At 36.0% G+C, this 27,702-nt stretch overlaps 1 protein-coding gene across 7 annotated transcripts in view; it reads right to left on the bottom strand.

Annotated features, from left to right (window-relative positions):
- Positions 1-27,702, bottom strand: part of FKTN (fukutin) — an 83,586-nt gene that overhangs the window by 48,427 nt on the left and 7,457 nt on the right. For all 7 annotated transcript variants that reach the window (XR_006820857.1, XM_046023403.1, XM_046023405.1 and 4 more), the window contains exons 2-6: positions 21,720-21,907; positions 10,732-10,791; positions 6,118-6,321; positions 2,852-3,129; positions 2,062-2,194 (exon numbers count right to left, since the gene is read on the bottom strand). Coding sequence is in view for 6 of the 7 variants with exons in the window: in XM_046023403.1 (XP_045879359.1) it covers positions 2,062-2,194; positions 2,852-3,129; positions 6,118-6,321; positions 10,732-10,791; positions 21,720-21,907 (863 nt within the window). In the remaining variant the exon portion in view is untranslated. The remainder of the gene's footprint in view (positions 1-2,061; positions 2,195-2,851; positions 3,130-6,117; positions 6,322-10,731; positions 10,792-21,719; positions 21,908-27,702) is intronic.

Here is a 27,702-nt window from a genome sequence, read left to right on the forward strand (position 1 = left end):
CGAGGCATTATATTCCAGATTGTTTGGCGCCATCAAGTGTTCAAAGTTATGTATGCTCACTTCAATTTGAAAACTGACCCTCCTGGTACTTTTTAAACGATGATGAAGAATGAAACATTTAAGATAATAAGAATAAAGAGTTATCAACCTAATTAGGCACCCCACATCAGTAATACCAATACAACAGCAAAAGAGAAAAGCAAATTAGAAATCACAAGTATACCTTACTGTAAGGGAAGGACACACATGATCCTACTATAAATATAAACCTCCAATCAGGATTACGGTCTCTAGTATGATGGTACTTTACACCAAAACTATGAGGCTATATATGATAAGCCCTCTGAGCATCTTTCATTCATATCCTTTACTCAAATGCTGATTGAGTGTTTGACTGAGAATTTAAAAAGCAGGAATGAAAATATAGAATTAAAAAAATTTGATACTATCCTAATAATTTATCAATATTCTGAAGCATTTTACATTTTATACTGCTTTCTCAAAAAGATCAACAAAATGAGTCTGGGCAAATGCTTGCTAGGTAATGGAGTAGTCCTAATAAATGTCATTAAAAAAAATCATTTGATTCAGATGAGCTGCTTATTCTCCATACATTTTTCCATAATTCTAGGATCCTTTCTTTGTGCCAGATGCTGTTCTAGATACTGGGGTTACAGAAGTGAATAAAGAAGATTCCTGTCATCAGTAAGTTCATGGAACAAGACATACATTCACAATTCACTGTGATAAGAGCTCTGACAGAGGTGGCAACCAAAAAAAAAAAACCCCTTAAAGCCCAAAGAGTGAGTGGTCAAGTCTAAGCACCAGGCTGCATCTCCTCTGTGTCTTGTTATTACTATGTGATAAATGATGACCAGCACTTGCCTATGAGTCGGCCCATCCATAGATGCAGTTCGCCAGCTTTTCATCCATGAGGCTGACTGGGGTACATTTCACAGCTCCACAATTACATATTTAAGGGGATGGGGGTGGGAAGATACACCAGGAAGGCTGGCAGGCATCGGTCCAGGGGAATAACACAGCCTACCAGAAAAACCTTGCATTTGTGGGTGTGGGGCACTTGGCCAGTAATGATGCAGCTGGTACTTCATTTCCCCATTCCACTCCTGTCCATGTGTCTACAGGTTTTTTGGAAGGGAATCCCAGAAAATAAAGGGCAAGTGGAAGGATTAGGGTACTAAAACCCCTCCATAAATCTGTTTTTATTGTATTTCTGTTTCAAGTCATATCTTAGAGCTGAACCTTCATGTCTCTCAAAATCATCTTTACATTACAAGGTCAGCAGAGTGCCTGGGAAACAGGCTTTCAATAAATGTTTATTGAATTGAAAGCTACAGCAGCAGAATAAAGTAAAGTTCAAAAAGCACTGGTCTCTGTGTAGCATTTACCTTCAAAAACCTTCATAAATACAAAAAAATTCATATTCATTGCCAGCCCTAAGAGAAAAACTGTATTTTCCAAGAAATCTTTTCCAAATCTACATGCTCTATCTTCTATAGCAGCTTCATCCTAACCGGGGTGGCTTCAAGAACATACCACCTTTGATAAAGCATATGGCGTATCCCAACCGAAAGCAGAGCCAGTGCCAAACCAACCAAAAGTCTATCCAAATAAAACAATGTCTCTATAAACATTGCACCGTTTAAATAGGGAAGAAATAATTTTTTAAGGTTAATGTTTAATCTACTTTAGGGCACCTGGGTGGCTCAGTTGGTGAAACGCCTGCCTTCAACTCCAATCATGACCTGCAGTCCTGGATCAAGTCCTGCTTGGGCTCCCTGCTCAGTGGGAAGTCTGCTTCTCCCTCTGCCTTCCCCCTGCTCAAGCTCACACTCAATCTCTCTCGCAAAAAAAAATAAATAAACGTTTAATCTACTTAAAAAATTAAAATAAAACGATCTAGAAGAAAACAGATGAATCAAAAAGATGTTTTCTTATTGATTTTCCGTAAGTCTCTTCATTTCCTACCCCTCCCCAGAAATATTAAAAATAAAAACATCTCTTTTAATTTAAAAAGTACAACATTTGATTATTTCTAACCTGAAAGAATGCTCGAGCTTCTTTATACCTACACTCAATAAACCTAGAGTGTGGTATTTCTTCTAGAAAGCGCACTGGATCTTTTGGGATGAAAACTTCTAGTCCATCAACAGTAATTTGTTGCAACTCTGGCCTGAAAACAAAAGTTAAGATTTATTACAAGGACTTAACCCAGAAAACTGGCAGCCTCTTCAAAATATACAACATAAGTAAAACAGCTAAACATCAAGCACATTTTCCTCAGTTAACCTCTGATACCACTTTTTAAGATCTACTCTCTCAGCAACTTTCAAATATATAATACAGCACTGACAGCTATAGTCACCAAACTGCACATTATACCCAGAACTTATTTATTTTATAAATGGAAGTTTGTACCTTTTGACCATGTTTACTATGCAAGCATATATCCACGAACATATTTTCTCCTCTGCTTGCACTTTTTATAATCAAGAGCTGTATTATTTTACATTTTGCTTCTGTCTCTCAACATTGTAGAATTCATCTTTATTGTTACAAAGAGCACTAATTCATTTATTTCCATGCTCTACAATATTTCATTGTATGAATATACGATGTTTGACGGCATTGAGAACAATGTTGTTATGAACATTCTTATATCTATTTCCTGATGCACATGTCCATGAATTTCTTCCCATTGAACATTAACATTTCAAAACTAGTTTGTGTGAATTACATGTTAGATTTAATTACTAAGTATAAACAAAGAGTAAGAATTCATGACTGAACAATAGAGGTTTCAGAACTCCTATTTAGATTCTGAATTTACCTGTCAAAAGCTCCAGGATAACGACCAAACTGTAACTTTCGAAAAGGAACAAATTTTCTATCCATGTGTCCTTTGAGTCGTAAATGACCATGCCAGAGGTAGTTGCCACTCCTCTCATGAAAGACCACCAAGTGGATGGCATGACTGGCCAATCTGCAGATATAGTGCAGGGGAATTTCAGTTCCAGAAAGTGAGTCTATCCCATCTAGCCGGGGATCTTTGCTCTCAATCTTTAAGCATTGAAATCCCATATTTTCCGCTATCCGAAACCAGCCTTCCTAAAAACCAAAGAAACATCAAGTTTAAATATTAACCAAATACTGGTAGCAAAACTAAAGTGATTCTTACACCGATTTAAGCCACACATATTTTTTGCTCATCTGCTCTTTGCCCAAAGATTTCAAACTAAGAGTGGCAAGGGGGAAGAGGGTGGTGGGAGAATAAAGGAGAATACCAAAAAGGGAAACTACATAGCTTGGTGGAAATGTTCAAAAACTCCCTTTATGCAAATTAATACCAATTTCTTCCTTGGAAAGAGAATGCTCAGGTTAGTGTTCTCTGATTAAGATCTATAAAGTAAATGTTAATAATAAGGATAACACTTAAAATAAAACTTGTAATTTTCAATTTAACTTCTATTAATCTCTTATCTTCAAAAGTGCTTCATGGGGTGCCTGGGTGGCTCAGTCATTAAGCATCTGCCTTTGGCTCAGGTAGTGATCCCAGGGTTCTGGGATTGAGCCCCACCACAGGCTCCCTGCTGGGCAGAGGGTCTGCTTCTCCCTCTCCCATCCCCCTGCTTGTGTTCCCTCTCTTGCTGTGTCCCCCCCGTCAAATAAATAAATAAAACCTTAAAAAAAAAAAAAAGTGCTTCAAAAGAGTACTTTCATCTCATAGTTTATATCCCAGTACCTTCAACTGCTACTTCAACAGAAGTCCACCATAATGCAAATCATTAGAAAATAGACATAGCATGAAACAAAGTATATTTTCCAACATTATTAGTTATGGTATAAATCTCATGTAACAAGATTAATCTATATAGTAGATTTTTAGTTCTAATATCAACAGTCAGTGCTATGGATGATTAAATAGTATTAATTATTGAGAACACCTGAAATTCTAACAGGACCTTATAATTTCCAAGCACCTTTTATAACCATTATGGTATTTACACATGACATCCATCTTACAAAATAAGTAGCACAGGTATGCTAGATTAAAAAGCAGACTCACAGAAGTCTAAAAAACCGAAATTAATAAAAGGCAAAGCCAGTGCAAGTATTTAGGTCTTATCCAACCAAATCTAAGGTTCTTTTCATTCTTTTTTCCTTTTTTTAAGATTTTATTTATTTGAGAGAGAGACAGAGAGCTCACAAGCAGGAGGAGGGAGAAGCAGGCTTCCTGTGGAGCAAGGAACCTGATGTGGGGCTCGATCCAGGGACTCAGGATCATGACCTGAACCAAAGGCAGATGCTTTACCTTCTGAGCCACTCAGGAAGCCCATGGTTCTTTCTATTCTTAATACTGCCTCTTCAGTCTATATTTATATGATGTATATGAAGCTCTTTCACATTTATTATCTCATCTGATGTCCCTAGAAACTATTTGAAGTTAGAAAGGAAAATAATATTATATCTAGTCTACAGTTAAGGAAAACAAAGCCCTAAGTGGGAATATCAGACTTTAATGTTATTAAATTATGGAGCTGTGTTTGTAAGTTTATCTTAAAAGCCACAGCATTCATAAACATTTTCCAAGAGTACATTTTTCACATCACTTACTGCTTTTGAATATTGTCATTTGGATTAAATGCTCTCATTTCATTATAGACACAGACCTCTATCACAGTATTGATTATACTGCTTTTTAATTGTTTGTTTAAACTCCATCAATAAACTGCAAGTTCCTCAACCATAGGAATCAAGAATGACTAGTACTCAGCAGGTCAAAATAGATATTTGCTGTTACTGTTGTTCATACTGTTACATGTGAGAAAGTGTTAATTCTGGTAAAGAATCCTAACCTAGCAATAACAAATGTCTTCTCCTTTATGGATATAGAGTTAAACTGTGTCTTGGTCAAAAGAATGTAGAGGAAATACTATATAAAACTTCTAGGCCTGGCCTTACAATCTTCATAAAATCCTCCACACTTTCCCCCTTCTGACCTTTGCTTCTTCCACCAGCTACGGTCCTACTGGTTTTTGCCAATTGTGGTAGTCTCTTTCTTCTACAGGAGTGGTTTTTGTTTTTTTTTTAAGATTTTATTTATTTATTTGACAGAGAAAGATCACAAGCAGGCAGAGAGAGAGGAGGAAGCAGGCTCCCCGCCGAGCAGAGAGCCCGATGTGGGACTCGATCCCAGGACCCTGAGATCATGACCTGAGCCGAAGGCAGCGGCTTAACCCACTGAGCCACCCAGGCGCCCTACAGGAGTGGTTTTCAAGGCAAGCGGTATCGTATCCAAGAGACATTTAAAAATGTGGGCAGGGGTGATTGGGTGGCTCAGTTGGTTAAGCGTCTGCCTTTGACTCAGATCATGATCCCAGGGTCCCGGGATGGAGCCCATGCTGGATTCCGTGCTCAGGGGAGTCTGCTTTTCCCTCTCCCTCTGCCCCTCCCCCTACTCATACTACTCCCTCTCTCTCAAATAAATAAAGTCTTTAACAAAATCTGTGGGCATATTTTTGATTATCATAATGATTGAGGAGGACACAACTGGCATTTAGAGGCTTGGGTGAGGAATACTAGACATCCTACAATCTAAAATATGAAAATCTGCCCCCTGTCCTGAATAATCTCAAATGTTCTATCAGGGAGTCCTGCAGTGAAAACCTTGTTCATAATGACCTGAGTCTCTATTTCCCAGGATTACAATAGCTATGTTAAAGAAGAGACAATTTCATTCTTCTGTTGTTGGAAACTTGTTTACTATTTTAAAAAACCACATTACTAACAATATCATTCATAATGAGTCTATATTTGATGCTAATCATATTTAATAATCCTACTGAAAAGTGCAACCATCTGAATTACTTCATTATGCTTTCTAATGTAGTCATGACTGAATATTTACATGCTGAAATAAACATTTCCTTTTATCTCTAATTTATATTATAGTTAAAACATTATATTGACTTAGTGGATTATGTATGTAGATAGGTTACAATTTCTAGGAACTTTATTTTTTACTTTTTAAACTGGTTTAATCCCACACTAATTTGTAAAAGACATATTCTATTATCTGAAAGCCAATCATCTTACCTCATTCTTCCACAGGTGATACCACAGTGCAAATGCAGTAAAGTCCCTTGGAACACAGAAAAACCTGCATTCTGAAGTGGAGCCATGAGAAGTATTTTTTACTTGTTCAAAGTCTTTATTAATCAATTCCAGAATCAAAGGATCAATAAGGAACACTGGTACATTTTGGCTGGATGTTAGCATAATAAATTTTTTAACTGCACGCTGTTTGAGAGGAAAAGAATCCCTTTAAATCTTATAAACCAATACAACAATCCATCTTATTAAATTTTTATTACTTTTGTAAGAATATATACGTATACATGTATTTCACTCAGTAGATTTATAATACAAGGTAAAATACGCTATAACAAAAATATATGCAACACACTATAGAGAACAGTAAGCTACCAACTAATTATACATCAAAAGAGTAACAAAATCTTTACAGGGGAAGTCATATCCCAAATGAAAACTTCGGGCTTACAAATTATTCCCTTGGTATTAACTAAATCTTTTTGAGCCAAAGTGGGAGAGGAAATACCAGATGTCAGTTTTTTTAAAAGTTGGTCATGTCAACCTTTTCAAAATCAAAAAACAATTGTATGTGCCACTTTTCTTCATATTTGTAATACTGCTTACTAATCTTTCTAAGCAAAAGATTCAAACTAAAATATATTGCCTGCTTTACTATTCCCATATATAGTTTGATTTTCAAGTAATAATGTAGTATTTTAAAATATAATTCTTTAAGGCAGTAAGTAGAGCCCCCTACTGAAAACACAAATTTCAGAATTAGAATAGAAACACAATAATCACACTCAAGAGTAAGTAACAACAAAGAGCAGCAAAGATAAATAGAATAACTGGCATACATCACTGCTTAAAATCATACTTTAATATAAGTAATAATCGTTTCAAAGGGATGTATGCCATGAAAAAGGTGCCTCATAGAATTATGGGTAAACTGTTATTCACAAAATCTGAAGAAATACATAAAATATATACAAGATAACAGATAGGATATTAAGAATTTTAAGGATAGAAAAAATGACCAGAAGAGACTCTCAATTGGAGGAAACAAACTGAAGGGGAGTTGGGTTGGGTGAGGGACATGGGTGAGGCAACAGGGTAACTGGGTGATGAGCATTAAGGAGGGCTTTTGATGTAATGAGCACTGGATGTTATACACAACTGATGAATCACTAAGTTGTATCCTCTGAAACTAATAGTATGCTATGAGTTAACTAGATTAAATTTATTTTTTTTAATTAAAGGTTTTTATTGATTTATTTGACAGACAGAGATAGTGAGAAAGAGAACACAAGCAGGGGGAGTAGGAGAGGGAGAAGCAGGCTTCCTGCTGAGCAGGGAGCCTAATATGGGGCTTGATTTCAGGACGCAGGACCATGACTTGAGCCAAAGGCAGACGCCCAGTAACTGAGATACCCAGATGCCCCAACTAAATTGAATTTAAATAAAAAATGAGATAAAGTTAGTAGTAAGTCTCTTATCATTTGTTTTTAGTGCTGAGTATGCAAATACCAAGACTATAATAATCTCTGCTCTAGAGGAGTTTATTATCTCTTGGTGGGAGAAACAACTAAGTAAAATGTTAGAAAAACAATTTCATGCTAAAAGATTCAATAACTTAGATAAAATGGACAAATTTCTTTAAAGACACAATTAACAAATTACCACAAGATGAAACAGAAAATCTGAATTGCCCTATACCAATTACCAAAGTTGAATTTAAACATATATATTTGTTATATATTCATACATATTTGTTATACATATATATGTAATATATATATTTGGTATATATCAAAATAATAGCAACAACAAGAAAAAACTCCAGACTCAGATGGTTCCCAGGTAAATCCTATTAAAGATTTAAGGAATAATACCAATTCTACAAAACTTATGAGAAAACTGAGCAGGGAGGTATCCTTCCTAACTCATTGTTACAAGGCCAGTGCAATCCTAATACCAAAACCTAACAAAAAAGAAAATTATAAACCACTATCAAGATACTAGAATCAATTCCAGTAATTTAAAAAAAAAGACCAAAAAAGTAAATATCCTGACCAAGCAGGGTTTACCTCAGAAATAAAAGGTTAAGAAAGAAAGAAATGAAAGGTTAGTTTAGCATTTGAAAATCAATCAATGAAATTTACCACATCAACAGAATAAAAGGGGAAAACCCTATGGTCATTTCAATACAGAAAAAGCATTTGACAAAATTCAATACCTAGTCATGATTAAAACCTCTCAGCAAACCAGGAATAGAATACTTCCTCAATTTGATAAAGAGTATAAACAAAAAAAATCTGTTTTTGAGTTGTAGGTGTTCTTTATATACTCTTGATACCCTGTCTTTTGTCAGATACATGTTTTGCAAATATTTCCTCCTCCATGGCATTTCTATTTGTTTTCTTAATGGAGTCTTTTTTTTAACATTTTTTAAATTTTTTATTAACATATAATGTATTATTCGCCCCAGGGGTACAGGTCCATGAATTGCCAGGTTTACAGGCTTCACAGGACTCACCATAGCACATACCTTCCCCAATGTCCATAACCCAACCACCCTCTCCCTTCCTCCAGCCCAGCAAACCTCAGTTCATTTGGTGAGATTAAGAGTCTCTTATGGTTTGTCTCCCTCCCGATCCCATTCTGTTTCACTTTTTTTAATGGAATCTTTTGCGGAGTAGAAGTCTTAAATTGTGAGATTCTAATTTATCTTTTTTTTTCTCTTATGGTTGTTGCTGTCTGTGCTTTACACCATGCAAATAAAATAAATGATTTTGAAAGAAAGATGATGAAGTGACAGACACCAGCACATGTTTAATAAATGTTTGTTGAATGAATCTCTTTCAGCTTAGTGTCAAATACAAACATGATGAACACATTTACGGCTTCATTACCATTATTGATATAAATATAGATTAGGGCAGGGTAGAGAAGAGATTCTCTAACTCACCTTCTAAATATGCCTTCTAGGTTGTTATCAATGCAATCATCAATGCTCCTTGGAAACAGATGTCCAACTGATTCTAAATCCAATTAATTCTAAATAAACATGACTATTACCATCTGACCTTCATTTTGTTTGTAAGAAAGAAAAATGTCTTGTTGAAAAACAGGGTATACTAAGACTGTAATAGCCTAGTCATCTAAAAGGGCTTGGTGGGACTTGTTCTTGTGAAAGGCTAGCTCCTAATAATCATTTTCTTTCCTAAGTGCTCTCATCTGTTTAATAACTTATTCTAGAATTTTATCAGGGCTTAGTCATACTTACTGATCAGATTTCACTTCTCTTTCCTTTTAAAATACTATTACAAAAGTATTTTACTACTTCTCCCCTTCCACATGATTCTGCAATTACAAAGACTGATTCTTAGTACCATGCAATGTAATTAACAAAGAGAACCCACTGAATGTAGTGAGCCGTTCATTAATTTTTGATCACTTATTTTGGAAGTAAACTCTTTTAAAAAAAATCCATTATTTTCTCCCACCTCAGGATCTTTCCCTGAATGAAAAAGATGGGGCTTCCTGTTCTACTATTTTTAATAAATTACAAGTTCATCTTGATACTTCATAGCTGAGGAGCCTGGTATAGGATATCCCAGATTTTACTTTTTAGATAATAGTTCAAAACCAATTGGTGCCAGCAACGACCTAGAATTACTACTCTTTCATTGCTGCTTCATGATTTTGAAAATCTACTTTCTATCTTAGAAGCTTCGTGTCTCTGGTTAAAGAGCTGCCAAAGACTGAAGTCATCCACAAGAAATAACTAGTCACATCCAAAATATATACTAACAGGAGAAATGTAACTTTTTATTAGTAACCAGTAACCTAGCATCCTTTTTCATTCTAAATTTGCCTAGAAAAAAGGTAAGAAAACATATTTTTATAAATGTATTGGTTCTGAAATTTATAAATCAAAACAGGGATATATTGTATATACTGCTAGTTTTCCTTATCTTAAAAAGGAAACCAGGTGTGGGGTGCCTGGGTGGCTCAGTGGGTTAAGCCTCTGCCTTCAGTTCAGGTCATGATCTCAGGGTCCTGGGATTGAGTCCCACATGGGGGGGGGTCTCTGCTCAGCAGGGAGCCTACTTCCCCCTCTCTCTCTGCCTGCTGCTCTACCTACTTGTGATCTCTGTCAAATAAATAAATAAAATCTTAAAAAAAAAAAAAAAAGGAAACCAGTTGAATTGATTTTTATTCCTAATCATCACTGTCCCTTATTCATAGTTCAATTCTGATTCATACATTTTTTTCATTTGGCGATGTACCATAGTTAAGTGACTGAGAATTTTGAAAGCAAATACTTACAATCTAGATTCAGCCACTTATTAGCCAACTAACCCTAAACCCTTTAGTGAACTGAGGATAACAATATGTACTGACTTCATAAAGCGTCCATAAGGACCAAATGAGATACTGCATGTAATGCACTTGACCGAGGACCTACCTCTTCCTCTCTACTACCTACTCTCACTGCCCACCAAGACAGCTATTACCACTGTCATCATTCAACAAATACTTATCAAGTACATGAACAAATGAACCAAATGAACATTGTAAATGAGGAATTTCATTCATGCTTATCATACATACCCACTGTGTGCTATCAAATCCAATTCGGCTTCCTTTAGATTTTGATAAACCAGCTCCATTCTAAGAAGATGACAAAAAAAATTTTAGTAAATTCAAAGCTATCTCTGACTTATTTGGCTTGGCATGCAGAGAACAAACTAGTGGCGGGTACAGGAGAGAAGAGGGAGGATAGGGAAAATGAGTGAAGGGGAGTGGGAGACATAGGCTTCTAGTTATGGGGTGAAAGGGACACATGGGGAATACAATCAAGGGAATACAATCAATGGGACTCTAATAGTGTTGCATGACAGATGGTAGTTACACTTGTGGTGAGCACAACATAACTGTTGAATTGCTGTGTTGTACTAATGTACTAACTAATGTACTAACTGCTAAATCACTGCGTTGAAACTAATGTAACACTATGTGTCAACTATACTCCACTAAAAAATAAAAGTTTTAAAAAATATTCAGGTCTAGAGAATCAGAAGAAAGCATTATGAGTTTTCATCTGATAAGCCCCAAAATACTTTGAAAGTATTTTGAAAAAGAATGTCTGATGGTCTAGAGAAAATAGGAAGAATATTTCAAGCCCTAGGAAGATCCAGGGAAGTTTTTTATGCCTTGAATATGTTCTTTACCTATAAGATATACATGGGAGGATGCTGAAGAACAGTAAGAATAGCCTTACCCTAAAAAATGAAAATACCCCAATTTCCTAAAAAGGAGACTCATCTCCCCACTACACTGCATATTTAAGGGCAGGGACCAAGTCCAGTCCTTCTCTGTATTGACAGTGACTAGTGTAGTGCTTAGGAATGAGTAAATGTTTAATGATGGTTTGTTAAACGCAGGGAAGGAAGCAGGAAAAGAGGCAAAGATATACTGAGTTATTAAGGTAAAGCCAGAACTGGTCTCTCATAAGCTCTGCAACTTAGACAATAACATTTTCATACCAAGGGATATTTGAGAATAAAGCACTAAGTGATAGCTTTGTAATCTTCATCCTTAAAAAGAGACTGAAAACTCTGTAAAGCCCTTGTTGCTCACCATAGCTCTCCATTAGTAGATGAGACTGAATTTCTGAGCTGTTTGCTTTCTCTGCTGGATCATTTCCATCAATATATAAATATGATATTATTTCTCCTATCTTAAAATGAACAAACAACTCGTCTTTTCCCAACTAACAATTTTCTATCCTCCTTCAAGCAATATCCTTAATGGGCTGTCTGTTCTCATTGCCTCCGAGTCCTCTCCTCATGTGCTCACAAGATTAAATTCACTCCTCCAAGTATTCATCAAGATCACCAATGACCATGTTGCTAAACCCAATGATCAATTATTATTCCTTGTCTTTTTGATCTATCAAGAATCGTAGATCACTTTTGTCTCACTCAAACACTTCAGTTGGTTAGCTCTCAGAATCCTGACTACTTCTGGTTTTCCTGCTATTTCTTTCTGGCCGCTCCTTCTTAACTCTCATTTGTTAGGTCTTCCACTTCTGATGTATTGGAGGGTCCCAAAACTCACACCAGGAGACTTTTCTCCCATTTCTTTACTCTATGTTCACTTTCTTGGTAACTCATCTACTCTTATTGGCTTTAAATACAATCTATACACTTATAACTCTCAATTTACATTTCCAACCAAACCAGTCCTTTGAATTACAAATTTATTCAACTATCTATTCACCTTCTTCATCTGGCTGTCAAGTAAGCATCTCAAACTTAACATGTATGGGAAAAAGAAAAAAAAACAACAACAACCCTCCAGATCTCTAACTATCCCTCAAGCTTACTTCTTCTAGTCTTCCCCATCTCAGTAAACAGCAACTTCCCTTTTCCAATTATCTAAGCCCAAAATATTAAAGTTATCCCTCACTCCTTTCTGTATTTTATACCCAACATCTAGTCCATAAACAAATTCTGATAGATCTACTTTCCACTTTTCATTAACTCTACCACCAGTTCCCTTATCCAAGCCATCATACTCTTGTGTAAATTACTAGAACAGCCTTCTAACTGGGTCTGTGTCAGCCCTTGATCCAACAATCTATTCTCAACAAAGCATTCACTCTATTACTTTTTTTTTTTTAAAGTCAGATCATGTCACATATCAGCTCAAATCTCTCCTTATGGTTCCTAATTTCACTTAGAATAAAAGCAAAAGTTCTCTATCACCATATTCGTCTCTTTGCTATTCTTAAAACTGCCAGGCATGTTCCTGCCTCAAGACTTTTGTTTCCTTTGGTCTCTAGGTATCCATATAGCTCATCCTTTTCTAGATATCCACATAGATTCCACATAGCTCATCCTTTCCAAATAGGCTGCTTCCTCTATTTGTAATGCCCTTCCCATCCTTCTTTACCTGGAAAACTTATACTCATAAAAGCAACTCAAAATATTATTTCAGCCATTAAATATTCAACCATAACCTCCCTCAGTAGGTTATTCAGCAGTTTTTCATTCCCTATAAACTTTGCAATTACCTAAGCTTGAAGGATCAAGGATAAGGACATAGGAAGATCCAGTTTTATAGGGGCCTAAAAATTACACAATTTTGGTGGCCCTTTTTAAGAAAAAAAATGCAAAAATATCTTCTGCAAACTTTACCAAAATATATAGCTTTGTAACATACGCCTAAGCCCCCTTCAAGGGCCTTTGAAGTGAGGGGCCTTACAGTTAAAATTTCATTTATCTAAATGGTTAATCTATCTCTGGTGAGGAACAGTTACTGGCACCCAGTGGCTACACTGTAGCTGTTTCGAAGGAATGCAGTCCCTATCAAGCAATGATCCTAGAAATAGAGAACCAAGAGAATAAATAACCTGGCCTCTCTTTCCTCCTGGTCTCCAACCTCTGGGTGACGTTTCCATTGGCTGACCTCAACTAGAAAAGGCAAGGAATTCAGCTAATGCAGGTCACCTCCTGAAGCCCAGAGTGCGGGGAAGACAGGATCTTGAGGAGCAAAGACTATCTACCATACCATGGTAAGAAATTTAGATCTTATTCCATAGGTATGCTATGCAGAGAATAAGTGGATCACATCTTAAGAAAAATAACTGTGACAGCTGTACAAAAGAGGGTTACAAAAGCTAGAGACTAAAGAACAGAAGAGTTCTTAAACTATAACTAGTAAAGTAGGCAGAACAGGGTTTATGAAGTGTGCTTTGAAGAAATAACATACTGTCATTTGCTTGTGTGTCTCTTTATAGGTTTCTTTCTTTTTTTTTTTAATAAGATTTATTTATCTGAGAAAGAGCTAGCAAGCAGAGAGCAGAGGGAGAGGGAAAGAGAATCTCAAGCAGACTCTGTGCTGAGTGCAAAGCTAGACATAGGACCCTGAGATTATGACCTAAGATTATGACTCCATTTGTGACTTCCTATACAGCAAGGATTACATTTGACTCATCATTTTGTCTCACAGCTTAGTACTGTGCTTGTCACACAGTAAGCAGTCAACGAACACTTGAGAAATAAATGGCTGAATGTTCTGAAAGAAATGTTATATAAAATCAGGAGTTTTTAAAAACATTTTTAAAGCCTAAAGATATTCCTATAGGAATTTAGAGTAAAAATTATGTGAAATGAATTAATAAATGGAAGGATGGAATCAGATACCAAAAAGCAGGGTAGAAAAAGTCTGGTGGCTCCTGAACTCCACTGATAAATGAGTCAAATTAAGATATGGCATTGAAGAGAAAGTATTTGGGATATAGGAGTGAATATTTAAGGAAAAATCCTTTCATTTTTTTTGAAAGACAGTATCCAACAATCAGTTGCTTGCAGAAACCAAAAACCAGAATTGTTCATCTAGCATGATCATTACCCATGCCTATAAAAAATCAAACAGTCAGACTTAAAAAACTGATATCTTTCAATTGTTTATAAATTTGCAATCCGGGGCATAACTCAGTGTATGCCTTAGTAAGTGTATGCCTCCAGCTCAGGTCATGATCCTGGAATTCTGAGATGGAGCCCCTGGGTCAGGCTCCCCGCTCAACAGGGGGCCTCCTTCTCCCTCTTCCTCCACCTGCCACACCCCCTGCTTGTGTTCTCTCTCTCTGTCAAATAAATAAAGTCTTTGAAAAAATTAATTCATAATCCTAAGGATCAGAAACACTAACCATGGTGAATTCACTAACCCTCTAGGCAGCTTTCCCCTTCTGTATCTCAGTGCCTTTCCTTCCACTAGATGCACTGTTCTTTTACTTACTCCCACGTCACTGAAGTTCTTAGTGTTAAGACTCATAAATGTGATCTGAGACAGTGGGAAAGTTTTATTTATTAATAAGACTAAGCGTTTGTCTAAAAAACCTAAAAGTCTAAAGTCTGGGAATACATGGAAGTACTATTTAAATATCCCTCAATTCTGGGGCGCCTGGGTGGCTCAGTGAGTTAAAGTCTCTGCCTTCGGCTTGGGTCGTGATCCCAGGGTGCTGGGATCGAGCCTCATATTGGGCTCTCTGTTTGGTGGGGAGCCTGCTTCCTCCTCTCTCTCTGCCTGCCTCTCTGCCTACTTGTGATTTCTGTCAAATAAATAAAATCTTTCAAAAAATAAATAAATAAATAAATATCCCTCAATTCTGATGGAAGAAATTCTTTCACATTTCTCCTCAGCAATGGTGGTAATTGGAGGTGGGGTGGGTGGAGGAAAGGATAAGAAGAGAGGAATAACAGCATTTATCAAAGTTTATCATACTACATCAGATTATCAGATAGAATACTCTTCCTCAAGAAATGACCCATATAATATCCTTCAGAGCATAGAGAACTAGCCAATAGTCAAAGAAGATTTTTTTACAATCATGTTTCTTTCATGATTTTAGCAAGCAACTGACCAACTCAAAATATTTAAAAAACCTTTGTCCCACATGATCTAAATGGCTACCAGATTAATTTCCATGTCTAATAATGACACATGAAATTGTTCACTGTGAATGAATATTGCCGAACTTGAAATCCAAACTCCCCTTTTCATTCCCTCCTGGCCTTCTAACCAAACACACAGAGGTCACTACATATAATGCAAAGAAAGTCATCCTAGCACAGAACCCTATAAGTGGCTTTCTAGGTAATAAGAATAGCTGAATACTGCAGGCACTGGTGTTGCTTATGGTTCTAAGTTAAGAACATCACTAAGGTGGTTCACTCAATGCTTTATACAAACACAGTCCATTGGCTTTGTCTTCCTTCCACCGAGGCAGCAATACTCTACAATTTTCTACTGTGACCCCTAAGACCTCAAAGCCATCTCATTTTGTATCTTATCAGTGCTACAGTATTTTGTTTGAACATATTCATATAAGACTCTGAGTGAAGATGTAAGTTTTAGGACTGAACTTGGCAATCTTTAGCAAGAAGCTTAAGATATCTGGGCCCTAGGTGACTTACTTATGAAAAAATGATAAATGTAGGCTCGTGAGAGCCTGTAATAATTAAATACAATTTCACTTATCGAACAGCAATGGAAACTTTAAAAGGACTAGAATGTGTAAACTACTAATAGCTACCATCTATTGAGCATCTACTATATATCAAACACTAAGTGAGATGCATTTCATACACTATCTCAACCAGCAATGTTGCTATTAGGCCCATTTAAAGAAACTGAGGCTCAAAAAAATCAGGTGACTTTGCAGTAAGCCAAACAACCAAATGAGGATTTGAACTCGGGACTGTGTGGGCCTCGAACTCAAGAATTAATGCTGTTGCCTCCTCTATCAAATTATAAGTTCTTTGAGAGCAGGACCTGTGTTCTATTTATCTCTGTATTCCTGTAAAGTGGCCTGTATGTAACAAGTGATCAATAAACACAGACTGAATGAACACACAGAATTATAATCACAGTCCTGGTTGGTGCAGTAAAAAAACAATGAACAACTGACATTCTCTAGTGGGTCCTACACACACCTCTTATCAGCCAATTACTTGAAAACTGGAGCTCAAAGAAAATGCTCACAAGGCCATCACACAAGACTTTGTGTTTCAAAGATCTAGAGAGTTGTTCTCTGGAATCTGAAGAGTCAAATCCACCCATATATGGAGTTGTGGCTAACCCAAGACCTATATTAATTCCTTCTCTTTAATGCTGACAAGTAACTAGATAATTCAGACCTCATTCAGAGAATCATAGAAAGGCTAAATCTGTCTAACCAGCTAAGGCCAAAAAGAATTCTGTGGTGAAGACCTAGAAATGATCAAAAGTAGATCTCCTTAACTTTAAGATAGCAATAACCCTTCTTCCCTAACCAATAATAAGAGTACTCTCTCCTGAAAAGCCTAAAAAGCTTTGCAGTCCTCAACATTTACTGCTGCAGGAATTCACTACTACAAGTGGGCTGTGATCACAGAGAAAACCAACTTTTCGTTCCTGTCCTAGCTTTAATACATAATCTCAAATGTCTTCCTAAATTGCCTTGAAGTTCAAACATGACCTAAAAATCATGGTTTTTACACTGATGCTGCTGACCTGTAAGTTAGTGCTGATCACGGCTATCATTCTGTAATCTCCTGCTAACAAATCAAACTAATTTAATTGAATTAGAAATCATTTTATTTGTGTGAATTTTCTTTATCTAAGATTGAGTATATGAGAATGTTGAACAAATGAGAAATGCAATTCAGATACAATCAGTAAACAAAGTTTATAAAACTGAGATCTCTTCCTGTGTCACAAGAAACTACACTAGAATACTCAAGATCCATCTGTATTTCCCTAACGTTTAAGTGAGATCTTGAAGTTAAATAAAATGCTAAAAGTGTTTTGAAGGGTCAGGGGTGGGAGGTTGGGGGAACAGGTGGTGGGTAATAGGGAGGGCACGTTTTGCATGGAGCACTGGGTGTTGTGCAAAAAGAATGAATACTGTTACGCTGAAAAAATAAATAAAATGGGAAAAAAAAATATCTATCACTGGAGCAGGAGTGTACAAAAATGCCTTGGATATACTGCAGATTCAGTTCCAGGCCATTCCAATAAAGGATATGCCACAATAAAAAAAAAAAAAAGTGTAAATATTTTCAACAAAATCGAAAAAAATTTATAAGTTGGGAGCTTCCAGGGCACCTGGATGGCTCAGTCAGTTAAGCGTCTGCCTTCTGCTCAGGTCATGATCTTAGGGTCCTGAGATAGAGTCCTGCATCAGACTCCCTGCCAGGCAGGGAGTCTGCTTCTCTCCCACCCCTGTTTGTTCTCTCTCTTTTTGTCTCTCTAATAAATAAATAAATCTTAAAAAAAAAAAAAAAGTTGGGAGCTTCAGTATCTATTACTCTCACTACACCTACTATTTTTAAATAAAGCATTTTTTTCCTGTTGGCATAAACTACTTGTATTCCTTACAGATCATATTTTATCTTCACACTAATAACATGCAAGAAGCATCCATACTTCCAGTAGCATCCATCCCCAATAAATTATAAATAAATGGAAGAAAGAAACCATTTCTCATTGCTTCTATCACCCTGTCAAAATGCCTGGCAAACAGTGACTTTCAAATAAAAATTTTTGAAATAATAAAGTTTAAAACTCCATTTTACAGAACACAAAATTACTTGTCTAGGAATAGTTTCATATAATTGCCATATTTTTAATAAATGTAACCTTTGATATTTCAGAACTTAGATATTATCATTTCTACCTATTATTAATAGTGAACTTAAAAAACAAGAACTCTAGTACAAATAATACAAACCTTTCAAACTTAACAGTCTACAGATTTAGTGAACTTTAATTTTATGCCTTATTTTGTTCAATTAATGAATATGGTGCTTATTACTAAAGGAGTTTGTATGTCATGGATACAATATAACAAATACAGCTTTTGATTATAAAATTGAAGATAATTAATAAAAATAATAGCTCATGGGGTGCCTGGGTGGTTCAGTTGGTTGGGTGTCCAACTCCTGGTTTTGGTTCAGGTCATGATCTCAGGGTCCTAGGATCAAGCCCCATGTCAGGCTCTGTGCTCAGCAGGTCTGGTTGAGGATTCTCTCTCTCTCTCCCTTTGTCCCTACGCTTGCTGGTGTTCTCTCTCTCAAATAAACAAATAAACCTTTTAGAAATAACTCATAGACAAACCATGAGAGACTCTTAATCGTAGAGAACAAACTGAAGGTTGATAGAGGGAGGTGGCTGGGGGATGGGCTAGATGGATGATGGGTATTAAGGAGGGCACTTGTTTTGATGAGCACTGGGTGTTGTATATAAGTAATGAATTACTAAATTCTATTCCTGAAACCGGTAATACACTATATGATAACTAGCTACAATTTAAATAAAAACTTGAAACAAAATAAACAGATCAATGAATGCAGGAATGAATCAATGAATGAAAGACAGTACTTGAAAAAAAAAACAAACCTTGTATTAGGTGACATCTTTCCTTAAAAAAAAAGCCTCCCCCCCCAAAATGCCCATATTTCTTTTTTTTTTCATATTTCTTGATTTGTATGTGACATGCACTGTTCCAAATGTTTTACATGCATTAATTAATTTGTTTACGCTTCACAAGTCTACAAGGTGGTACTGTTACCTTCCCTGTATTATAGATGAGGAAACAGAGCATTTAGAAGTAATTTACCCAAGATCCCACAGCTAATAAACAGTATAGATAGGTTTAATCCCAGGCTTGAGTTTGTGCTTTTAACAACTAAAGCTATAATACATTCAGGGGAAGGGGTCGGGATAGTAGTTATTTGTAGGAATTTAATGTATAATTAAGATGGGATTTTTAAGTTATGAAGGGAATTCAAAAAGTGATATTGGTGCAAATAGTTAACCATCTGGGAAAAACTTAAAGTTAGATATCTAATTCATACCTTATCCTAAAGTAAATTCTACTTAGTTAAAAAAAATAAATAGTTTTTGATGAAAATACAGGTGAATATTTCCAGTCTTGAACTACTTATGACACTTACGACATAAAAACCAGATCCCCTAACAAAGAAAGCTGTCTACCTAGAAATTATATACAAATGTATTGGGAGAGTTATACATGAATATAAAGTTAAAAGGCAAATTAATAAACCAGGAAAAATGTTTGATAAAGGTATACTATCCTTAAAACTATATAGAACACACCACCAGAAAAATATGCAGATGGGAATACAAAGAAATAAGAATAAAAAAGAAATAAAAAGAAGCAATAAGCATATGGAAAGATGTTTAGCCCCATTAGTAATCAAATAAATGACCACTAATAGAGTTTAACATTAAGAACAAGGTTCTTGGGGTAAACTCCCTATGTTTAAATTCTATCTCCCTCATTTAATAATTATGTGACATTGGGTGCCTGGGTGGATCAGTTAAGTGTCCAACTCCTGATTTTGGCTCAGGTCATGATCTCAGGGTTGTGAGATCGAGCTCAAAATCAGGCTCCACGCTGGGCAGGGAGGCTGCTTAGGATTCTCTCTCTCCTTTTCTTTCTGCCCCTTCTCCTGCTTATGCTCTCTAAAAAGAAATTAATAATTATGTGACATTGGACAAATTAATAAACCTCAACAAACCTCAGTTTTTTTCTCTGGGAAAAAAGCACAAGATATACTCAATTTGTTGTTTTAAGAATTAAATGTATGTGAAATGCTTAGCACAATGCCAAGCATATAAGCAACAAAAAGATGTTAGCTGCTGTGGCAGACACAGTGTAAGGTGACCTGACACCCACTTTCATACTTTTTTTCTGCAATCTCTATTACGAAGTGTGGAAAAACTAAATAACAAGAACAACACGGTAGTAAAACCTTGCTCTCCCAGATTATTTTGTATCTGGAAATCACAAAAGTAGAAGCCTTCTAGAATGCAATATTTCTTCTTCCAGCCTTATCTAGCACAAGGAAAATGTCAAGAGAAGTTTAGAAGCTCTGAACTTAAAGGTAGAAAACACAAATAACCCTCTATTTGTTTAAGCTACTATTAGTCATCCAAAAGCATCTCTAACTAATACAGATGCCATTATTGTCATTACTATTGCTATTATTTCCACATTTGGAAAGGGTACAGGAAATCAGGCACACTACTCATCCTTATGGAATATAACCCTGTGATAGGTGACAAAACCTAACACATGCATATTAGATCCAGAAATTCCACTCTAGGATGTTCTCCTAAGAAAATAATCAGAAAGGGGTGAGAGATGTCACACAAAGACATTCGTTGGATAAATACCCAAGATAGCTGGTAGCCTCAGTATTTGTCAATTATTTTAAAAATAATTTAGCCTAGAAAGAATGGAGTAAAGTACAATCTGTCAGCCCTGGATGTTAGAAATTGGGTGATTTGTGTAGGCAAGTTACCTAACATCTCTGTTATTTGGTTTTCTCATCTGTACAATAACATCCAGCAATTCCACATAACAGTGCTGCATAATTAACTTGACCAATCTTAAAGCCTAATACGCATTACTTTCTGTCAGATCTGCAAGTCAGCCAGGCAGCTACACCTTGGTCTGCTTCATACATTCCATCCAGGGCCCAGACTGGAGGGGCAGAATCTACCCAGCACATTCTTCTCCTGGTAGGTCAGGGTTGAACAAAGGGCAAGTCATACAACAGCCCCTCTGAAATTTCTGCATATGTCTGTTACATTCCACCAGCCAAAGTAAGTCCATGGTCAAGGTCAACAAGAGTAGAGAAGTATCCTCCCCTAGAATGGGAGGGAGAAGTACACTATACTAAAATAATTTTGGTATTTTATCAAAATTATTTATTATTCAGTTCTTTCCAATAAGGGATGATGTGTTTAGAAGAGTAACAATTTTTATATAACTGCATCAGAAAAAATTTCAGTAAACATTACTGAAACTTGGCACCTTTGACTAGCATGTCATTATAGTAACATTTAACTGCAATGGTGAATTGTTTGCCACACTACACAAAGATAAGAATCTCAGTAGGAACTATTTCTGCAAGAATCTGAAAAATTGAGATTAATTTATGTACTGAAATAGGGAGCTATGTTAGGAAAATATACAGTTAAAAAGAAGCCTAATGATGAGAAAAGAGAAAAAATATTACCTTTGCTGATAAATAGTGCTTGTAGTAGTACAACTGAAACAGCAGAAATGCAGAACTTGCCAAAGTTAAAAGCGCCAAAATCACGTTCTTATTGATTCTACTCATTAGTCTGCGGTGCTCACTTGGTTGTCTTTTGAGAGTAACTGTGTTCGTTTCATCTTTTTTGGATAAGAAGACACTCCTGTTTTCTGTAAACAAAAAAGATATTTCTAAAGAAACAAAAAAACCTACTTTCAATTTTTTACCTCTAATAACCAGCACAACAAAGAAGTTACCTAAAGTTCTACAGAACATTCATTGATTTGCTAATTTCCTCTCCTAAATAAACAGATACAAGACCAAATATGAAAGAACAAAAATATTTATCATGGCATTCTACAAACAACAACTGCAAATAATAAACATAAATGGGATATCTGTAAAACCTGACCAACAGAGATCTGGGGACTTCTCCTAGTTTCTGATTCAGTAGCTCTGGTATGGGGCTTCCAAGTATGCGCTTCTGACAAGTGGCCAGGCCTTGCTGATGCTGCTGACCACATGAAGAACCACTTCCATAAAAGAAATTGAGAAAATTTCTGATCAAGAAATTATCTGTATGATAGCTTTTGTTTTTTGTGATCTAGGATATAGTCAGTCTTGATAAGTATCTCATATATGTTTTCAGTTTTTTGCAAATGGAAATAATTTATTCTTTCATCTTTGGTTGCATCTGACTATTTAGGATAAGAAATTTAATACAGTTCTACTTCTTTGTACCTCCTATGCACTATTTGATTTTGGTTAAACATATTATATTTAGTTTTCAAGTGTTCATCTTTATTCCTTTACATATACTAATACCTCTATAACTTGACGTCTAAACTTTCTATCCTTTGTTCTCCAGCTGAATAAGAAGAGGAAATCAGTGAAGTTATACTTACCCTCCTGCTTTTTCTCCTCCTTCAATCTGGACTTTTATTAGTTATTTCTACCATGTTACAGTTCTATCATACTGTTACTACAAATCTCACAATTATTTTGCTGTATCTTCCTTGTCATTCCTTTTGCTGAATCATCTCTGTTCATCTACTGAATAGCTGATATTCGTCTTCCTACAGTTAATCAAAAAACTTATAGATACTATTTACCTTGAGTTCTTACATTGTTCAAATAAACTTGTCAGCTGATAGTTGACCGAGATCATACTTTCTTTCCCCTGATGACTTTTGGGCTTTGTACCACTGTTCTATGATGTTAACTATTCCCTTCATGGTATCTGATCCTTCCCCTAGGTCTCCCCTACAGGTAAATAACCTTTTTAATGGGATGAACAGAGAATGCATTCCTTACCTCTGAAATCCAATTTTTAAAAACTAGGCCACATAATGATGCTGATGACTGTATAGTTGACGCTTGAACAACATGGGTTTGAATTACATGGATCCACTTATACATGGATTTTTTATAGTATGGTACTGTAAATTCATTTTCTCTTCCTTATGGTTTTCTTAATAACATTTTCTCCTCTCTAGTTTACCTTATAGTAAAAATACAGTATATATTTGGCATATGTGTTAACCAACTGTTTATGTTATCAATAAGGCTTCTGGTCAATGGTAGGCTATCAGTTGTTAAGATTTTTAGGGAGTCAAAAGTTAACGCACAGATTTTCAATTGCATTGGGGGGGGTTGGTGTCCCTAATCCCCACACTGTTCAAGGATTAATGTATACTAATTTTTCCTTATTACCTGCCCTTTTGATCTGTAGAACTAAGACTTCTTCAGTAGGAAGTTTCTTAAGTTAGACGTTTTAGCATTTTTCTGTTCTAATGTTGAATTCGCCATTTCCAGAACAAAGTTGAGCATTCGTTTCATCTCTTTCATTCTCATTTCACTTTGTTCAACTTTCAAAAGCCTGTCATCATGCCCTTTACTGACTTTTCAACAGTATTAATTCTCCCTTTTGCTTCCAAGATGGCCATTTATTTCTCTGATTTTATTTTTCTTCCTTTTCTTTCTTGAGCCCTGCCAGAATATGATTTATCATCTCCTGCTGACTTACTATTTCTCCCTGACCAATAAACCTTGTCTATTATTTTTAAAAAGTGATTGTTTCATTAAATTTGTTAGGCCAATGCAGTTTCCTCATGTTTCTCATGTCACTTGTTTTTCCGTTTCTTTTTTCCTTTTTCTTGCAGCATTTTTGTGTAGATACTGTGCTTGTTTCCTTTTTATTATTTACCCATGAATGATGTAAACTCTACTAGGATCAGTTATTTGCAAGAGGACTGTGGAAGGAAGAAGCAGGCTTGGTTCTGGACTAACAGGTAGTCACTGATGTACAAGAAAGCATTTTATGACAGAGTGTTTTGTGCATGTGTGTGTGAGAGAAAAGAGACAAAAAGAATGTGTCTGAGAAGCAATGAGATAAAGTTGCTTAGCCATGATTTCTTGCTTCACCAAGAAAGCGTGTTCTGCAAAGACGGTTTATCTCTGTTTCCTCCTTTGCTCTTCCTTTCCTGGCAGTTCATGCAGGCAACAATCCAAGGAAGCTCTCACTGCCCTCCTATACATCCTGATCCCACTGTAAACAGAAGATCTCTCTCACATTGCTCTACAAGCTCTGAGATCTCTTCCTACTAGTTCCCCCTTTTAATCTCTTCCTGCTTACATTGGACAACATTTCTCAAATATTTTGGTTTAGGGTTATAGGATTTCCGGTCTCATCAAAGACGTAATCTCTGTGTCTCATTCTCCTTGTTGTTTCAGGGTAATTTCAGATAGAAGAGGGAACCAATGTCTCTACTCTGCCATCTTAAAAATCAAAAGTCTTGGCTTAGAGTTTTAAAACAACACAAATGAGCTTCCAGAGCCAAAGCCTACATGAAGCAAACATGGTATTATATAAAGTCAACAAACTACTTAAGACAAATGATACCAACACTAACATGAATAATCCATTTGATGTACAGATAATGTACAGAGCAAAAACAAATGAATAAATCACGATCATGTTCTGTTTCCTCAAACTATAAAAACTAGCAACACATACAAAATAACATTGATATTAGTTTTTGCTGTCAGCTAAAATCTGCTAAAATAAAACAAATACTCTGATAAAAGTAGCTCACAAGATAATAAGGAGAATATCTTTCACTTTCAATATTTCAGTGCAGTTTCTTGTAGTTATATTAAATAGTGCACCAACATATTGTATACTGATTCCTATGTAATTTTCTAAAGTGGCATTCAGAGTGTGCCATAACTGAGACTCTTCTATGCCTGAATAAACAGAAAGAAAGCATAAAATGCCTATATATACTACTACAGCATGTTTCTAACCTATAATTAATTCTTAACATAAAATAAACCTCCAATACATATCATCAATCACTTAATTCTACTGTTATCAAGATGGTATCTAATTAACTTTATTATTTTCTATAAATGCCAAAGCAATTCAATTGTAAAGGAGGAGTATTCAAAACATTTGTTTTGGGGTGCTTGGGTGGCTCAGTGGTTTAAGCCACTGCCTTCAGCTTGGGTCATGATCTCAGGGTCCTAGGATCGAGCTCGCATCAGGCTCTCTGCTCAGCGGGGAGCCTGCTTCCCCCCTCTCTTTGCCTGCTTGTGATCTGTCAAATAAATAAATAAAATCTTTAAGAAAAAAACCCCTCCTTTTTGCTAGCACGATTTCTCTTTATTAGGAATGTTTACCACTTTAAAATGAAAAATGTGATACTTACAAGAGAGGCCAAGGCTTATTGATTTTACCTCTAAAATATCTCTGGCATCAACTCTCTCTTCTCTCTTCACTGTAACTTTAGACTCTAATTGTACCTAATGTCCCAATTTCAACTGAACCCCCAGTCTCCACTTTCTACCTACCCATAACCTTACCTACACAGTAACAGATACACCAAGTTGCTGATAGATGAATCAAGATATACCACAATAACAATTTTTCAATGACTCTCTACCACCTACAAACAAAGTTCCAATTCCAAACAAGAGAATTCACAATCCAACTGAACACAAGCAAATTCTGTAGGCTTCTCCTACTTCATACACCCTGAAAATTTTGCCCAAGGATCCCTAGAATACATACCACACTTTTCTGCCTCTGCTTTTGCTCATTCCCTCTTGCGTGAAATGCTCTCATCCATTTCCATAAAACTAGCTCAACACCTCTTTTCATTACTCTTCTCAAGTAACCCTTGTATAAAGTCTCTCATGCTCTTCTGAGTCAAAATTAATCTCTCCTATCTCTAAACTCCTGGTTTGACCTTTCTGCTGGGAACATTTACTGTCTACCTTATAAGCACAAAAAGCTAAGCACTGGAGATAAAATGATAAGTAAGAGAATTTCCTATTTTCTAAGACTTTAGAGATGAACAGAAGTTCTCAGAAGAATGGTGGTGTTGACGGTGATGGAAGGTGTGATGTATCTACAGAACAGCATGGGAAGTTTTTCCAAAATGTAAACCTCATTCCTTACCACCCCCACATCTAGTTTGTGATAGACTCTATTAGAAGCAAATATGAAGGCAGTGTAAATGGTGTTATTGCTATGAAGGCAGAGGCACAAGTTACTATGGGAGCACAAGGAGAGGCTTTTACTACCTTCCATTTTGGATGATACTTATTAGTACAGATGAATCATTCCCCTCACCAGCCTAAAACTGACTGAATTAAGAAATAACATGTATGCTTAGTATACTCAGATACGTTGCACAATACTTGAGTACACAAAATTATTTTTTAAAGTTTTTATTTTAAGAAGTTCTCTGTCCTGCAGGAACTTTTATGTTAAAACAAAATATGAAATATGAAAGAGTGATTTTTTTATTAGAATTTAAAGACCATACTTTGTTACAATCCTGAAGAAGAAACACTTAAAAATAACATGGAGCAATATAGCATAGAAGCAAAATAAAAACATTCTTTGTGTATACATTTCTTTTTATATGTGACATTTTACCTATCATAATAAAAGCTCTGGGGAGGATAAGTAATGTATTTTTTTACTTATACTTAGGGAAAGCTTCCTTAAAAAGACAGGATATCATGTCTAATGAAAAAGAGATGAGTAGTGTAGAGTTAATAAATTAAAATGAGGGGAAAATAAAGGGGAAAAAGACAGCAAATGTTTTCAGAAAAATATATAATGCAGGGGCGCCTGGGTGGCTCAGTGGGTTAAGCCTCTGCTTTCAGCTCAGGTCATGATCTCAGTGTCCTGGGATGGAGCCCCGCATCAGGCTCTCTGCTCAGCAGGGAGCCTGCTTCCCCTCTTCTCTCTCTGCCTACTTGTGATCTCTGTCTGTCAAATAAATTTTAAAAATCTTTAAAATATATATATATTATATATATATATATTGCAGAAAATATATATATATATTATATATATATATATATATATATATATATTGCAGACACTAAGGGGAGTTAGGAGGTTTAAGTAACTCAAGGTTCTTCAAGATCTAATGCAAATATGAGAAGGTTAATGTAAGTATGGTATATTACAGTAAAGAATGTGTCTCAGATGACACGGAAGCTTGCCATCCCTAGTGCCATAAACCAAGAATGGGTAATGAAAGGATTGGGTAGATCTGCTTCCCTACGGACCTTTAATGGGTTATGGGTGTCAGAGCTATCAATCCTGTCTTTGGGCCTGGGGTAGCCAGAGCCCAAAACTGGTCATTTCCGGCCAAGAATAAACACATTCTTATATCCTTTATTATCAATTTCACTACGTGTCAGGACATGAAACAGTTTTTAAAAAACGGGTGATAGATCAAAGCCATACACAAACGTGAAGGGAAATACAAAAGATGGGAAATTCAAGACAAATTCTCAGGCTCTCTCTATAGCCAAGAGCAGTATTTTGTGTTTTCAGCTTCCTTTTGCCCGTTTTACATTATTTGTTTTTTTGCAGGTTAAGGCAATGAAAGACTCTGACACCTGGCTTACCTGACATCCTATGAACAGCACCACCACCACT

The sequence above is a fragment of the Meles meles genome, chromosome 11, assembly GCF_922984935.1.
Source record: "Meles meles chromosome 11, mMelMel3.1 paternal haplotype, whole genome shotgun sequence".
NCBI lineage: Eukaryota > Metazoa > Chordata > Mammalia > Carnivora > Mustelidae > Meles > Meles meles.